The sequence below is a fragment of the Saimiri boliviensis genome, chromosome 5, assembly GCF_048565385.1.
Source record: "Saimiri boliviensis isolate mSaiBol1 chromosome 5, mSaiBol1.pri, whole genome shotgun sequence".
NCBI classification, from domain to species: Eukaryota; Metazoa; Chordata; class Mammalia; order Primates; family Cebidae; genus Saimiri; species Saimiri boliviensis.
Genome location: NC_133453.1, coordinates 63,549,989 through 63,567,496, shown reverse-complemented (window position 1 = coordinate 63,567,496; position 17,508 = coordinate 63,549,989). Strand labels below are relative to the sequence as shown.

The 17,508-nt window shown below is 36.0% G+C and overlaps 1 protein-coding gene across 3 annotated transcripts in view; it reads left to right on the top strand.

Annotated features, from left to right (window-relative positions):
* Nucleotides 1–357: 357 nt before the first annotated feature.
* Nucleotides 358–17,508, top strand: part of MTX2 (metaxin 2) — an 83,514-nt gene continuing 66,363 nt past the window's right edge. For 2 of the 3 annotated variants that reach the window (XM_074399429.1, XM_003921835.4), the window contains exon 1: nt 358–590. In XM_074399429.1, the coding sequence (XP_074255530.1) occupies nt 551–590 (40 nt within the window). In that variant the 5' untranslated portion in view covers nt 358–550. Of the gene's footprint in view, nt 591–1,131; nt 1,307–17,508 lie in introns of all 3 variants that reach the window. The other variant, XM_074399430.1, reaches the window with a different exon arrangement.

Sequence of the window (17,508 nt, the reverse complement as noted above, 5' to 3'; positions counted from 1 at the left end):
TATGCATATATGTATATGTGTATATACAAGTATATATATGTATATGTGTGTGTGTGTATATATATATATATATATATATATATATATATATATATATATATAAATGCCTGGTAACCAATGGACGTTTACAAATGTTACTTGCTTACAAAATTCTAGCTTACAGAACGGACACTAAAAATCTCCCAGATCCCCCTGCAGGTCCCCTAGGTGGGAGGCGAGTTGGGTACCTGACTTCCACCTGCAGGGCCCCAACGCGGAGCCTGGAATTGAGGGGACCCAGCTCGCCGCGGTGGCGCCCTGTAGGAGGGCGCGGGGGCGGGGCCGGCGGAAGCGCTGGAGCGCCGTTGTCAGCTGCGCCGGAAGTTCCTAGCCGGGCCTGGCGGTAACCTTGGGCGCCTCGCTGGTGCCTCCGCGGCTGCTGGAGTGGGCTTTGCGAGTCTGAACCTCAGCGGCGCCAGGCTCCTTAGTTGCCGAGAGCCTCCGGGTTAGCGGTGGAGGACGCTGAGCCTCGCGGGGGGCAGGCACCCGGGCTCAGGGCCGCCCAGCCGACATGTCTCTAGTAGCGGAAGCCTTCGTCTCCCAGATTGCAGGTATCGCGCGTGGCCTCAGACCCAGGAGGTGGCGGCGCGGTCTCCGGGAGCTGCGTGGGGTACCGGGCTGGAGTCTTCCTCTAGCTTTGCGGCATTATGCGCTGAACTCAGGCCGGAGGGTGGAGGCGGGCACGGACTACCAACCTTATCTTACGGATGGAAAAACTGAGGAGGAGACGCTTGGCCAAGGTCACCCCGCGGGAGCAGGCGTCCCGTCTCCTTCCCTTGGGCGTTCCATTGTCCATCTCCCCATTCCGTTGGGAGGTGCTGGAGTATGAGGAGGGGGCCTTGAATTGGGATTGAGGTGGGGGGCGTGACCACAGGGGCAAGCATCTGAACCCTTCAGTCTAAGAGTGGGGGAAGTTTCCGGGTCTTGGTACCCAAAGTTTAAGGTGACTGTCATTACTCAATTGTTACTTGTTGTTATCGAGGGACCACCAGACTTCTTGCTTCCTCTCCAAGCGACACAGTAGTGCCGTTTATTAAGAGTCTAAGACTTTAGGATTCATGGGAAAAAAATGTTTTGTTTTTTTTTTTTGAGATGGAGTTTTGCTCTTGTAGCTGAGGCTGGAGTGCAATGGCACGATCTTGGCTCACTTCAACCTCCATCTCCTGGGTTCAAGCGATTCTCCTGCCTCAGTCTCCCGAATAGCTGGGATTACAGGCGCCCACCACCACGCCTGGCCGGATTCATTGAAATATTTTTAAATCTGCAGGTACTTTAAAGAAATATCTTTGAGTCGTCGGACTGAACATGACTAATGTATATAGATTTCTAATTTCTCTCTTATTGAGGTTCTTATTGTAATGAAAGAAACTAAATATTGTTGAGAACCTGAGGAGATTAAACATAGGTACTTTTAGATATAGGCTAATAGAATTAGCCATAACTCCCTAGCAGTGTTTTCAACATGAGTATGGTAATGCAGACAGTCACTACAATAAATAGGTACATTTGAAGAAATAAGATAGTATTTTGGAAATGGGAAATATAGAATGTGTCATAAAATTTGCGGGAATGTTTTTCACTGCATTGCGTTTGTGTGAACACACATTTCTTTTTTTTTCCTTCTTCACTTAAAATACATTATTTTCTAGAAGACAGAAGAAGCTCCTACTAGATTGCAAGCTTCCTGAAAGTAGGGATCAAACTTGTTTTGTTCCTTGTTGTATCCGTAGTCAGTTGGTACTCAATAAATATTTGTGACTCAAATCAATGATTAATCTTGAGATTTCAAGCAATGATTATTTATGTTTTTACCATTTATGTTGAAAACAAGATCAGACTTACATAGTTAGATCAGCGATTTAATTTAGATTGCTACTATGTTAAAAAAAAAAAAAAACAACAGCACTTCACAGTGTTTGTTGAGAGTGGTACACTGTGTGCATGTGTCCTAATGTGTGATTTCTTTTAATGAGAAAATGTTGAAAGTCTTTTTATAAACTTTTGATACTGCTTTAACTAATGACGTTTAAGAATTTCTAGTGACGTTAAGAATTTTGTTTGTCTGCTATGTTAGCTATTTGTAGTGATCTGCTACTCTAGGAGGAACCATTTAAAGATGGATAATTCAACAAATAGTGTTGGAATAACTCCTAAGTCATTATGCTACATGAATAAATTACAGATGGATTAAAGATCTAAATGTAAAACCAAAAAATTGTAATAAAATAATTAGGAGACAACATAGGAGATTATTTTAATAATTCTTTATTAGCAGAAGGGGCCTAAGCAAAACTTAGGAATTTGTAATCCATAAGATAAAAACTTGGCAGATTTGATTGCAGAAAAAATTTTAAAACTTTGATAAAAGACATCTTAAGTAAGTTAGTACAAATAAGAAGACAGACCAGCAGAATCAAAGACAAAGGATTGGAACAGGCAATTCACAAAAGGATGAAATATGGATAGACAGTGAACAGATTAAAAGATGTTCTCTGTCACTAATAATGTATAGCATCCCCCCGCCCTCCCCATCAGGTGGACAAAAATGAATATGATTTCTAGTACCAATAGGGGATGGGGAAAACAGTACTCTCAAATTATTGGTGGGTCTGTAAGTTAGTATTACTTTTTGGGAACTTAACGTAGCAATATTTATTTTAATTTTTTTTTTTTTTTTTTTTTTTGAGACAGAGTCTCATTCTATCACCCAGGCTGGAGTGCAGTGGTGCAATCTTGGCTCACTGCAACCTCCGCCTCCTAGGTTCAAGCAATTCTTCTGCCTCAGACTCCTGAGTAGGTGGGACTACAGGCACACACCACCACGCCCAATTAATTTTCGTATTTTTAGTAGAGATGGGTTTCACCATATTGGCCAGGCTGGTCTTGAACTCCTGATCTTGTGATCCACCCTCCTCAGCCTCCCAAAGTGCTGGAATTACAGATGTGAGCCACCTCGCCCTTCAATGTAGCAATGTTTATTAAAATGACATTCTGTGGCCTAAAAATTCTACTTATGAGGGTTTATCCAATAGAAATGTAAGGACCAGTACTTAAAGAAATATGTAATGATATTAATTGCAGCATAATAGTGAAAAACTAGAAATGTTTTAAATATATATCAAATTATTATATACCAATCCAGCAATTTCACTTTTGGGGATGTATCCAAAGGAATTGAAATTGTCTAAGAGGTATGTACACTCCGATGTTCATTGCAGCAGTATTCACAATAGACAAGATATGGAAGCAACCCAGGTGTTTATCAGTGGATGAATGGATAAAGAAATTGTGGTGTATACACATTGAGATACCATCTCACACCAGTTAGAATGGCGATCATTAAAAAATCGGGAAACAACAGATGCTGGAGAGGATGTGGAGAAATAGGAACACTTTTACACTGTTGGTGGGAATGTAAATTAATTCAACCATTGTGGAAGACAGTGTGGCGATTCCTCAAGGACCTAAAAATAGAAATCCCATTTGACCCAGCAATCCCATTACTGGGTATATATCCAAAGGATTATAAATCATTCTACTACAAGGACACGTGCACACGAATGTTCATTGCAGCACTGTTTACAATAGCAAAGACCTGGAACCAACCCAAATGCCCAACGATGATAGACTGGATAGGGAAAATGTGGTACATATACACCATGGAATATTATGCAGCCATCAAAAACGATGAGTTCACGTCCTTTATAGGGACATGGATGAACCTGGAAACCATCATTCTCAGCAAACTGACACAAGAGCAGAAAATCAAACACCGTATATTCTCGCTCATAGGCGGGTGTTGAACAATGAGAACACATGGACACAGGGAGGGGAGCACTACACACTGGGGTCTGTTGGGGGGAAATGGGGGAGGGGCGGGGGGTGGGGAGGTGGGAAGAGATAGCATGGGGAGAAATGACAGATACAGGTGAGGGGACGGAAGGCAGCAAAGCACACTGCCATGTGTGTACCTATGCAACAATCTTGCATGTTCATCACATGTACCCCAAAACCTAAAATGCAATAAAAAAAAAAAAAAAAAAAAAAAGGAAAAAAAAAAAAAAAAAAAAAAAAAAAAAAAAGAAATTGTGGTGTATAACATACAGTGGAATACTATTCAGCCTTAGAAAAGGAAGAAAAAAACCCTATCATTTGTGATAAAATGGATGGACCTAGAGGACATTATGCTAAGTGAAATAAGCTAGATATAGACAAGTAGTGATCTAAAATCTAATCTTTTTAGTGAAATCTAAGAAAGTTGATCTCACGGAAACAGAATAGAAAGTGGTTACCAGAGGCTGAGGGGACAAAGGTGAGGGGATGAAGAAGAGGAATGGAGAAGAGGAGATGCTGATCAAAGGGAACAAAGTTTGTTAGACTGGAAGAAAAAGTTTTAGTAATCTATTGCACTGCATAGTGATCACAGTTAATAATGTATTATATATTTCAAAATTGCCAAAGGCATAGATTTATAACATTCTCACCACAAAAATTTAAGTTGGTGTGGTGATGGATATATTAATTAGCTTGAGTTATTCTTTCTACAGTTTACACATAGATCAAAATATCACATTGTACCTCCTAAATATATGCAGTTACTATTTGTCAAAAACATTTATACAAAAATTATGATATGCTCACATTTTTTACACATCCAAAAATGAAGAGATGCACCTGTTAAATGGGTTGTCTTGAAAGCTATGGTTATATTAAGTAAAAAGTGATAGAATAATACCTATCTTTTATGAACTCATGAAATCTATATAAACATACATATGTGTATATATGTTAAGAGAAAGTTACAGAAGAATGTTCAACTAATTTTAACTAGTGATTGAGATAATAAAGATAGGATGTTGGTGGAGGGTGGAGGAACTATTTTTGAATTGAATTACTATAGTGAGCATATTTTACTTTTGCAATTTAAATGATTATAATTTTAAAAATTTGTAAGATTATATTTTGTCACGAAGTGAAAACAGGAGGCTGTCTTAATCCGTTTTGTGTTGCTGAAACAAAGTACCACAGACTAGGTAATTTATAAAGAAAAAAAATTAAGGCTCACATTTTTGGAGGCAAGGAACTTCAGTTTCAAGGTGTCAGTAACTGATGAGAGCCTTTGTAGCTGCATTATCCTATGGCAGAAGGTGGGAAGGCCAGGGAGGGCAAGAGTCAGGGACTGAGAGGGCTGAACTTGCTTTTATAACAGCCCACTCTTGGGATAAGGAGATTAATCCGTTCATGAGGGTGGAGCCCTCATGACCTAATCACTTTTTAACAGTCCCACCTCTTTATACTGTCAGAATAGCAATTACATTTCAGCATGAGCTGTGAAGGGGATATTCAGACTATAGCAGTGGTTAAAGTAATAATTTATCTGAAACTCTGTGTTTGATGTTTAAATGACTTACAAGTGTGACTCCAATCCAACAACTGTTCACAATATTCTGTTTCTGGTAGTAACATGGTTTTCTTATAAGAGGTCCACCTAGACAGGTTAGAGATATGTATCTACATAGACCTATTATAACTTAGTAATTATGAATGTTTTTCTAATTGAGAGTTCTAATTTTTAGTGTATCTAATTTTTAGTGTATTTTTAGAGTAGAGATGGGTTTTACCATGTAGTTCTGTGTAGGTAAGTTGATGTGTCCCAAAGCCATCACAAGTGTGTATGATTTTTGTCTGTTGTACACAGTGCTTACATATACATATTTGTGCATATACATAAATAAGCATAATTTTGTGTAACACTTTGCTTATTTTCCTTCCTTCCTATGGACATGAGCTAACACTGATTATTTCTTTTGGAAACATTTAAAGATATCAGGCATCTCTCTGTGGTATTCTTGAAGTGAGTTCTTTGAGATCCTTATTCATATGGATGTATTTTTAGAAGTCTTCTATGAACTCCCCAGTTTAAGTGAACTGCTTCTGTCTCCTTGCTGCCAGTATTTCCCTCATCAACTTTTCTCAGTTCTTATTCCTTAATAGGACTTATTCTGTACATTTCTACTGTTGTTACCTTAGTTCAAAGCTTTGTCATTTCTTGCTTAGATTACCATAGTAGTCTCTGAATTGATTTTTCTGCTTCCAGTTTGACTTCCTTCCAGTAGAGTCTGTACACTGCAAGCCTCAGTGGGTTTTTTGTTTGTTTTGTTTTATTTTAATTTTCCTTCAAAAAAAAAAAAACCCTCCTCTTGTTTTAACATTTTGTTGGTTTCTTATTGTCGGTAGAACAGCCTCATGTCTTGTCACTTCTTTCCTTGCCCCTTGCCTGAAATGTCCACTTTGCTTGAGTAACTCCTGTTCATCCTTTAAGACTCTGGGCACCGTTTTAACCATTTAATGTAAGTCTACCTGACATTTTTTTTCCTGTCAAGTGAGAAAGATTTGTTGTGGATTTGTTTTTCCTGATAATAATAATGATATGTTGCCATTATGGAAAAATGAAAGCAATTCAGAAATAAAGCAAAAATTACCTGAAATCATATCACCCAGATTAAGACTTTAAAATTCCATCCCCATCATTAAAATTTTGATGAACAAAGCTATTTCATTCTTTCTCTGAATTAAGAAAATTGACATAATATAAATATGCATATTTTTTTGTGACCTATTTTGTCATATATTGGGATCTTTTTTCATGTCTATGAATGGAATTACACATCATCATTTAAAAATAGTTATATAGTATTTCATTGTAATGAAGAAGCTAAAACTTACTTATGTAGTATTACACTAATGGGTATTTAGGGAGTCAATTCAACCAGAGAAGCAGAAGCCCCAGGATATCTGTCTGTCTCTCTAGCCATGCACACATATGCAGGTATGTGCATACACAAACACATGCAAAGAACTGGCTCTTACTGTGGGGGCTGGGAAAGCAAGTGCACAGTGTGTGAGGCAGTCATTCAGGAGGGGGAGATCCAGGACTAAGACCGATCAGGTACTGCTTGGAATGTCTGATCCCAGGGAGGACTGAGGCCTTTTTTTTAAAAGGGCTTTCAACTTATTAAATCAGGCCACTTAGGATAATTCTCCCTTTTGGTTAATGTAAAGCTAACTAAGTAGGACTTTAATTATATCAGCAGAATCCCTTTATGGCAGCACCTAGATTAGGGTTAGAAAAGCTAGGAGAAAGTGTGTGTCAGCTACAGAATGGCTGTTGCTTCTCTTCTGTTCTCAACACTTGCCAGAGAATATTCCTTGTAGCTCACTTTAACTAGAGACATAGTAGAAAGGGTATTTTGGCAAGTGTAGTTCTGTGTAGGTAAGTTGATGTGTCCCAAAGCCATCACAGGTGTGTATGATTTTTGTCTGTTGTACACAGTGCTTACATATACATATTTGTGCATCTGTCCAGTGGTTTTTTTTGAATATATATTTTAAAGTGGAAGATAATTTTGAATTGTTCTTTTGGCTTCATATGGAAAAAAATGGTAAGTTATGCTTTTGAATTAATGTTTGTTTCTCTAGATGATGATATGCTGGATTTAGACTTTTTTTTTTTTTTTTTTTCTGAGTTGGCATTTCACTCTTGTCACCCAGGCTGGAGGGCAATGGTGCAATCTTGGCTCACTGCAACCTCTGCCTCCTGGGTTCAAGTGGTTCTCCTGCCTTGGCTTCCCGAGTAGCTGGGATTACAGATGTCTGCACCACGCCAGGCTAATTTTGGTATTTTAGAGATGGGTTTTACCATGTTGGCCAGGCTGGTGTCAAACTACTGGCCTCAACTGATCCACCTGCCTCAGCCTCCCAAAGTGCTGGGATCACAGGTGTGAGCCACCATACCAGGCCTAGAATTTTAAAAGGAGGATAAAAATAGACCTGAATATTATTAGTAAATAATTTTTAAAATATTTTATAACAACCTGTATATTTAAGTTTTCACTTTTTTTATGGCAAGATTTTTCAATATATTGCTCACATTTTAAAAAAAATTTTGTTTTTACAGTCAGTTGGGTATGAATATATTGTAGGGAAAGGTTGTATAATCCCATTTGGGCTACATGACCACATTTGGAGCAACCAGAAGGGTAGAGTACTGTGGTGGATAGACCTAACTCACTTGCCCATCCCTGTGTCAGGAGTAGCTCCAGGTATTAGGGCTCCACAGTGCCACCAGATACACAAAAGAAGGGAGAGAGGTGTTGAGCACTAAATGGCAAAAATCTGTTGCAGTATTGGTTGCTTCCTTCATCTTGCTTTTACACTTTAGAGGATTTTGAAGTGAAAAGTCTAACCTGGGTTCTTATTTAGCCACTTTCTAGCTGTGTGAACTTGGACAAGTTAACTGCCTTTTTAAGCCTGAGATCTCTCATTTGTAAAATGGTGAAAATAATAATAAATGTTACTTTAAAGATACAATTTTGGTAAAGCTTTAAAAGGTTATTTATAAATAACGTAATTCAATAATATGAAACATCCATATACAGTTATTACAATTATTAAGATCACTTAGTAATGTATCCTAATTTGTTATTCCAGGATATTTATTTCAAGATATATTTGATATCCTCTTCATTTTATAATCTTCATTATAAAATTGAATCTTGGTATAAGTCATATTGGAGATCTGTTGATTAGACATTACCATAGCTGGTTACTGATAATAAGAGTTAGCTTTTGTTTTGAGCTACTGTGTTAAATGATTTATATATGTAATTGCTAATAATAACAGTTTTATCTTGCCAGGTAGGTATTTTGTGGATAAGAATACTAAAAATCAGTATGAAGGTTAGGAACAAAGTCATTGGCATAAGAGCTGAGTTCTTAGCTCAACCCTGCTTCTTGTTCTGTGATCTCGGACAGGCCTTTCTAGTCCTCAGTTTCCTCATTTGTAAAAGAGGGATAATATATTTTACAATGTATCTTAAGTATCTAGTATAGAGTGATAGATAATAAATATTCAGTACATGTTACTTTCTTTTGTTACTTTTATTGCCCAAGAGCCTTTCACCTTACAGTAAGAAGTCCTTTGAGGATATTAATTCTGAACCTCTCGTATCCCATTACCATTTTAGACATCAGAAAATGCCCAAAGTATTCTTGTTTTTCTTCACTCATATACCATCTTTTCTAATTTATTACTCTACTGGTGCCTTGCCATATTTTAAGCACATCAGTTAATTTTATCATACTGTAATTTATCAAGCTTTTGAAATAAGGATAATATCTGTTCTGTTCTTTATTTAGAAACTCAGTAAACTATATAAAGGATGAAAAAAGAATGGTTGGAATATTCCATTTATCTCATTGTGAGCATTTGGGTGCTTAATTATTTAAATTTATTAATAACTTCATTTTAACAGTAGCATTAATTTATAGTATGAGCTAGGAAAGTAGTTTTGCAGGGTCCCATGGAACCCATATGTAAGCATCTTGAAAGTAAGTGTAATCGAAATGGGCATGCTTTAAAAAATTTGTTTTTATATTGGTAATAAAGTGTTTTCATTCCATCTCTTCTCACATGAGTACCAGGGAGTCTGGACTTTAAAAGTGTTCAGAAGGGTTCCAGAGGCTAAAGGAAATAGAAAATATAGGTTTAAAAGCTTTTGTAATATAGAATTGATACTCTTGCTCATAATGAAGAAAATGATGGTATAGGTTTGTATGTTTGTGTATCAGAATATTTAATGATGACAATTGCAACAGATAATTGAAGAAATACAATGTATTAAATTTATTGAACTGACCACCACATTTCAGAGAATTAAAAAAGATCCTATTAGTCATATGAATAATCTTATACAGTTGTGCTTATGACCTTGGAGATGTAAAGCTGATATTGAATGGGGCATATAGTAAAGCAAAACAGTGACAAAATAGGTGAGTCAAGGTATAGCTTATTGACAGCAATGGATCCTACATTTTATCATACTGTATTCCTGAATAGATTGAAAGAATTTGGTTTTGTTGCCCAGGCTGGAGTGCGGTGGGGTGATCTCAGCTCACTGCACTTCTGTCTCCCAAGTTCAAGTGATTCTCCTGCCTAAGCCTCCCAAGTAGCTGGAATTACAGGTCCCCACCACCACGCCTGGCCAACTTTTTTATTTGTAGTAGAGATGGGATTTCACCATGTTGGCCAGGCTGGTCTTGAACTGTTGACCTTATGTGATCTGCCTGCATCAGCCTCCTAAAGTGCTGGGATTACAGGCGTGAGCTGCTGTACCTGGCCAAAACTAAATTTTTAAGGGCAATGTTATGTTCACTTTTGAAAACTTTGATAATAAGATACCTTCAAAGACTTGTTTTCTGTTAATGAAATAGTTCATAGGCTGTAATGTGAGTTTTAATTTTTTTGCATGGTTTATTAACATTTTCTACTCTGAAATTACATGATTTTTAGTTTTTACCTTAAAAGATTTGGTGATGAGTACCTCATAAAATTTGTTAGTCTTATTTCTTTGAAGACTTTTGAGTTATTAATGTTAGCTCAGGCTTTCCATATTTTCATGAAAATTGAAAGAAAATTCCACCAAACTTCTTAACCTTTTTTAAACTTTTAAAATTCCTTGATAAGCAGTTATCAGATACACTGACGATATCAAATAAAGATGAGATATTGAAAATTAAGGCTTCTCATTTTTTGTTCAAAGACAGAAGTTATAATATTCAGAATATCCAGCTATAGACATTTATATGTGGAAGAGAAGTATTTGCCTTGCCAGTAAGAGAAATGCATACTTTAATTTTTTATTGCTTTGTAAATGATCCTCTCCTCTATTCTTCAACACTTTTCTTATTTTTGTATGGCCTATAAATGAATCATGGTTTTGAACTTTTTTACATAAGTAATAAAAATGAAATTTGATTGGTTAGTAATAAAAAAGATTTTTTTCATAGAAACACTCATTTTGCCATGACAATTCTCATTAACTGTAACTGTGTTGGCAAAATAGAAACCATAAAATGCATTTCACTGTTCTTATACACTTAGCTTTTTTTTTTTTGCTGATTATATATTTTGTCTCTGAGTACTTGTATAAGCCAAAGAATTTCTTCATAATTTAATCTGTCTTTTGATGGAAAAAACAGACTTTTGGCGAGTATATTTATTCCAGTGGATACAGTATCTTTGAGTATTACAATGGTATTTTCCCCCATGTGTCATATTTCATTACCTGGTCAATTTAGAGCACTAATTCAAACTTTATATGAATAAATTGTGTCATTTGTATAACATGAAGAGGCCATCATTATTTCACTATTTGCTTATTAGCAGCTGACTCTTTAATGATCTAGCCTTCTTTTGACCTCTGTATCTTTCGTTAGCTTTAATGTTATAGAAAAATATTTTGGCATCATGAATTATAAGTAATGTTTCTAGCTTTCTCATTTTATAAATTGTAAAAAGATTATATGTCAGTATTAGAAATAACATAAAAATTGGGCCGGGTGCGGTGGCTCAAGCCTGTAATCCCAGCACTTTGGGAGGCCGAGGTGGGTGGATCACGAGGTCAAGAGATCGAGACCATCCTGGTCAACATGGTGAAACCCCGTCGCTACTAAAAATACAAAAAATTAGCTGGGCATGGTGGTGCGTGCCTGTAATCCCAGCTACTCAGGAGGCTGAGACAGGAGAATTGCCTGAACCCGGGAGGCGGAGGTTGCGGTGAGCCGAGATCGCGCCATTGCACTCCAGCCTGGGTAACAAGAGCGAAACTCCGTCTCAAAAAAAAAAAAAAAAAAAAAAAAGAAATAACATAAAAATAAAAGTTGCTTTTTTTAATTAATGTTGTTGTTATTTTTACTATTACTGTTCATTAAGATTGTAAGTTGGCTAGTACAGGAGAACTAGTTACATAATGTTAACAATTTAGGTGGTAATTGGCATTTGTTCTTCAGTTGAAATTGTGAGTTGATATATTTTCTATCTATTCCATTTTCTTGAGGTATAATTTACATACCCTTTTAAATTTATAATTCAGTGATTTTTAGTATATTTACATAATTTTGTGACTATTACAACAATCTTTTTTTTTTTTTTTAATTTTCTACTTACCTCTCCAATTAACACGATCTAATAGGTTTCCATCAGCTCCAAAAGAAACTCCTTGCCCTTTTACAGTCACTCATTCCCACCACCAGCCTGAGTCAACCACTGCTCTACTCTGTTTCTGTAGATTTGCCTCTTCTGGACATGTATGACATGTATGTCATTTATATGTAAATGGAATCATGTGTTTTCCCTTGTGTCTGGCTTTTTTTTTCATTGGGCATAATGATTTTGAGGGTCATCCATGTATTCTTGTTGTAGCATGTATCAGTAACTTGGTTCTTTCTTATTGCCAAATAGTATTCCGTTGTATGGATATATTGCATTTTGTCTATCCATTCACCAGTTAATGAACATTTGGGTTGCTTTCCTTTTTGACTGTTGTGAATAATGGCTGCTATGAACATTTGTATTTAAGTCTTTATGTGGATATTTATTTTTATTTCCCTTCGGTGAATACGTAGGAGTATAATTGTTGGGTTATATGGTAAAATTCTGTGTTTAACATTTTGAGAAATTGCCAAACTTTTCATAGTCCCACCAGCAATGTGTGAGAAATTTTAATTTCTCCACATTGGCTAAATGTTTGTTATTGTCTGTTTTGTTGATTATGGCCTTATTGAGTGTGAAGTTGTATCTCGTGGTGATTTTTATTTGCATTTCCCTAATGACTAATGACGCTGAGTATCTTTTCATGTGCTTTTTGGCCATTTGTGTATCCCCTTTGGAAAAATGGCTATGCACATTCCTTGCTCAATTTAAAAAATTGGATTATATTGTATATTAAGATCCATCTGCCTTAGATATTATTATTGGGTTGTAAGAGTTTCTTATATATTTTGGATATAAGCTGTATGAGTTTTGCGGAATCTTAATTGCTATTGTTATCATAATCGTCATCTGCCTAAATAGAAGTCTAGTTCATATTTGACTGGGAGATAGATTCTAGTTATTCTCTAGTTTTATTTGGGCTCCAACTTTGGTTGTGAGAGGGAAGTTCTGCCTTCTACTGGTTTTCCTGAATTTTGAATCTGTGTTGCTTTCTGTCTTGTGCTTCTAGAATGCAGGGTATTAAGACCCATCTGCCTTAGATATTCTGCTGTCCTCATTTATTCGTTATTAATCTGTGTTTGGGTTTTTTTTTTTTTTTTAGACAGAGTTTTGCTGTGGTTGCCCAGGCTGGAGTACAGTGGCACAATCTTGGATCATTGCAACCTCCGTCTCCCGAGTTCAAATGATTCTCCTCCCTCAGCCTCCCAAGTAGCTGGGATTATAGGCGTGTGCCACCATGCCTGGCTAATTTTGTATTTTGTATTTTTAGTAGAGCTGAGGTCTCACCATGTTGGCCAGGCTGGTCTAGGTCTCCTGACCTCAGGTGATCTACCCACCTCAACCTCCCAAAGTGCTGGGATTATAGGTATGAGCCACCATGCCCAGCCCACTCTGGGTCATTTTAATCTTCTGCTTACTACCTTGTTCCTCCAAATAAATGGGTTGCTGGAGATACTGAGCTATTTGTGGAATATTATTTGAGTTATTTGCTATAGTTCAGTAAATTGGAATTCATTTGGTATTTTAGAAATTGTACACTGTTGTGTATAATTTTTTATTAGTTTTTATGTAATGTGTAGCACAAACAAAATTAAACCTTGTTATGTGTATACCAGATAATATTGTCATAATGAGGTAGACTCTAGTATTTTTCAGCGTTTTTAAATTAAAGCATTGTAAAAGTACATATAAGGAGAATAGGCCACATAGTACCTCTAAAATAGAACTGCCTTACGGGCAGTTACTTGGTTTTCTTAGTAATTGTGCCTTTAGCTCTTAGAATGGCGCCTGACACTTTATATGCATTCAGTATTTTTATTGAATGAACGATAAAACTGATTTGTAGCTTTGGCTAAATTTACTTTCTGAAATAAGATGTATGTATAATTTACATATTTATATAGGTTGAGTATCCCCAATTTGGAAGTCTGAAATCTGAAAATGCTCCAAAATCCAAAAATTTTTTGAGTGCCAACTTGATGCTCAAAGGAAATGCTCATTGAAGTGTTTTGGATTTTGGATTTTTGGATTAGGGTTGCTTAACTGGTAAGTATATAATGTAAATATTCCAAAATATGAGAAAAATCCAAAAATTAAAACACTTCTAGTGTCAGGAATTTTGGATAATGGATACTCAACCTGTATGCAATAAGCTATCCATGGATATACAATAGAATCTTAAGTCAGTCAACAGGTTTCTTCTTCCTAAAAACTTATGATGATACGTAGCCAAAGGAATAGTTCTGGTCTGTGTCTTCTTCCAGAAGAATATTCTAGAATCTGGGACTACTTTTGTATTTGTGTTTAATACTTTTCTAGTTTGTCCTAGAATGTTTGCTTTCTGCTTCAGGATTTCTATTTTAATTGAAGGTAGTCTATATCTTTGTATCTATACTTGCTTGTAAGTATGTTCTTTAGCCTTAACCACTGTGCTACACAATACTGCCTTCCTTTTTTTGTTTTTTGTTTTTACATTTATGGAAATGACAGCGTGACATTGCATTTCTTTATCCTTCATCACAAGCCGCTTTCTGATATGAACACTGATCTCTGACAGTTGAGGTGATGGGAAAATGGTTTTAAACACCTTTTGTGGGAAGAGTCACTTTTGATTACACATTCTGTATCATATCATTAAACATCCCCTATGAAACATTAGCTCAGGGGCATTACTATTTAATCATTTCATGATCATCATTGTCTGAGATACAGTGTTGTTTTTGACTTGCACTGTAGTTTGCAGGTTGAATAGCTGTTGAATCTAATATATATAGCTCTTAAAATTCCAGTTTTGATAAAGTCCCATATCATCAAATTTTAAGTCTAAACATCTTAAAAATCTATTTTAAATGAAACCTTTATATATTGCCTAAAACTTGATGGGTTTTGAACATGGTGTCTATGTTGATATCACTGTTAGCATTAGTATAATATTTATGTCAAACTAACAAATTTCCTTCTTTTCTCTCTATATCTTGCAGATACTTGTCCGTATTTAAGAGCTGTTGAATGCTCTTTGAACGTTTTGTTATATTAGCAGTATTTGCATTTACAACTTTGGCAGGAAGCTATCCAAATTTGGAGATAGGCTACATGTTTCTTGCTCCTTTTATATAACACTGTCTAAATAGTCTTGCGCTGAAGAGATGACATCTATGAGCTTTTGGAATCTAGTTGCCTAAAGATAAACTGAGTTTGACTTCATTAGTGCACAATTGATAGGTTTGTGTAGAGTTATTATAGCATTAATCAATTTGATGGATTGGAAATATGACAGAACTGAAGCAGCATGTAATATTAGTGCCTATTATTCTACAAATTATGCCTTCACCTACATTCATATGCCAAAGGAGTCATGTTGTACATCAAGAATGCAGAACTTAAAAAAAAGAAACAAACAACAGAGGACATCTCTTTTCATGGCCCTTCTCTTATACTCCTATATTAGATCATTGAGAGATGGACTTCAGAATTACACTTTTTTTAGGTCATAGCACTTTCATACTTTGAAATACCTTCAATTGAATGGAATGTATAGATACATCATCTTTTACCAGGATGAATTACCACCTAACTTAATACTTAAGAGAATGCTACAAGAAATTAATATAAAGTCTTGAAGAGACTTACGGGTATATGTATGTGAATTTATTGGTTAGTAGTCATTTCATTAAAAATTATAATGGATTAGTAAAGAATATCAATGTTTTTGTTGTATTTATTGAAAAGCTTACAAATAGGTAACTTAATGATAATTAAAATGAAAGAGAAGCAAATATTTTGGGGGGGTTGTGGGTATTGCTTTATCATGTGTGCATTTCTAACATTTATGCGTTATTTATTTTATGGCTTTCAAAAGTCTAAGAACATGTGTCATTTCTTTTTGATTTTACTTTGTTCTCCAACATAAATATGAATTTTTTAAAGAAATATTCATTTGCATTAAAAGAACTCTCCCACTAAAGCCTGAAACCTTAAGCAGCCTTTCTTTTGCTCCTGGTAAAGAAGACACTAAATGTAGAATAATCAGGGCCTGAGCAAAATTGGAAAGTAGGTAGAGAACTAACTGGACTTTAATAACTAATTGGATATGCACTTAGTTATGAGGTGCTCTGATATTTGCTTTATTTCTAGGTATTCTTTATATCTGCAATATAGGGATATATTTCTTCTTTATAAAAGTGATAAAAATTTAATGCATCTTTTGTTAGAGAATACTATTCGAATAGTAATTCTAATTTTAGAGAGTGAATTAATATAGGTCACTAGAGTACTTTAGAGTAAGTTACTGATTTGGAATGAAAGTGCTATAGTAATTTCTTTATCATGAAATAATTAATTCCTAAAAGGTGGGTAGTTTAATTTGGAACTCTTATAATAAAGACATTAGCTTAGCCTGTAATCCCAGCACTTTGGGAGGTTGAGGCAGGTGGATCACGTGAGGTCAGGAGCTTGAGACCAGCCTGACCAACATGGTGAAACCCCATTTCTACTAAAAATGCAAAAATTAGCCAGGCATGGTGGTGTGTGTCTGTAATCCCAGCTACTCAAGAGGCTGAGGCAAAAGAATCACTTGAACTCGGGAGGTGGAGGTTGCAGTGAGCCGAGATCATACCCCTGTACTCCAGCCTGAGCAACAGAGCAAGGCTCTGATTCAAAAAAAAAAAAAAAAAAAAAACCTATATAAAATTTAATCTTGGTTAATTAAAATTTCATATTTTGTCATGTATTGTAAATGTCATTTTCAGTTTGGAGCAGCTGAAAAGCCAGTATTTTAATAAATAACCTCAGGACCACAAGAATTTTTCACATTCTAGGAATTTACCTCCTAGAAAGAGAGATAAGATATTGACATAATAATATGATAGAGTAGAAAATGGTACATAAGAAAAATACAGACTGCTATGGACAGTATAGATAAAGGAGAAATTAGATTTGCTTAATCCTAAAAGCCTTTTTGATGGATGTCACATTTAAACTTGGTTGAAAAAAGTATAGGATTTGGGTATATGGCAGTGAAGGAGTATTCTGAACTTGGGAACAATTTGAGTAAAGTCACAAAGATGAGAACATTTGAAGTTTCCGGGGGAAATTGGAAAGTGCTCTGGTTGATACAAGGATCTTGTTAGGTAGGTAGGGAGGTAGTAGGCAGGGATCCCCATTCTTCTCACTGATTCATGTGTGTTCCCTCCACAAGCTTTCTCCTTGGTCAAAAAGGGTGATTTTACCACAAGAGAGAAAGACTCTTCCTTGCTCCAGAGTACATGAATGACTGGGTTTCCTACAAAAACTTCAAATAAGTAGTTATGTAATTAGATTGGTGTTCTCCAATGTGGAGTGGGATATAGGCAGGAGCAAGGGGTGATTACTGACTTTGTCTGCCTTGGGAAAGAGAAGAGTAGAGAAGTTGTCCTTTT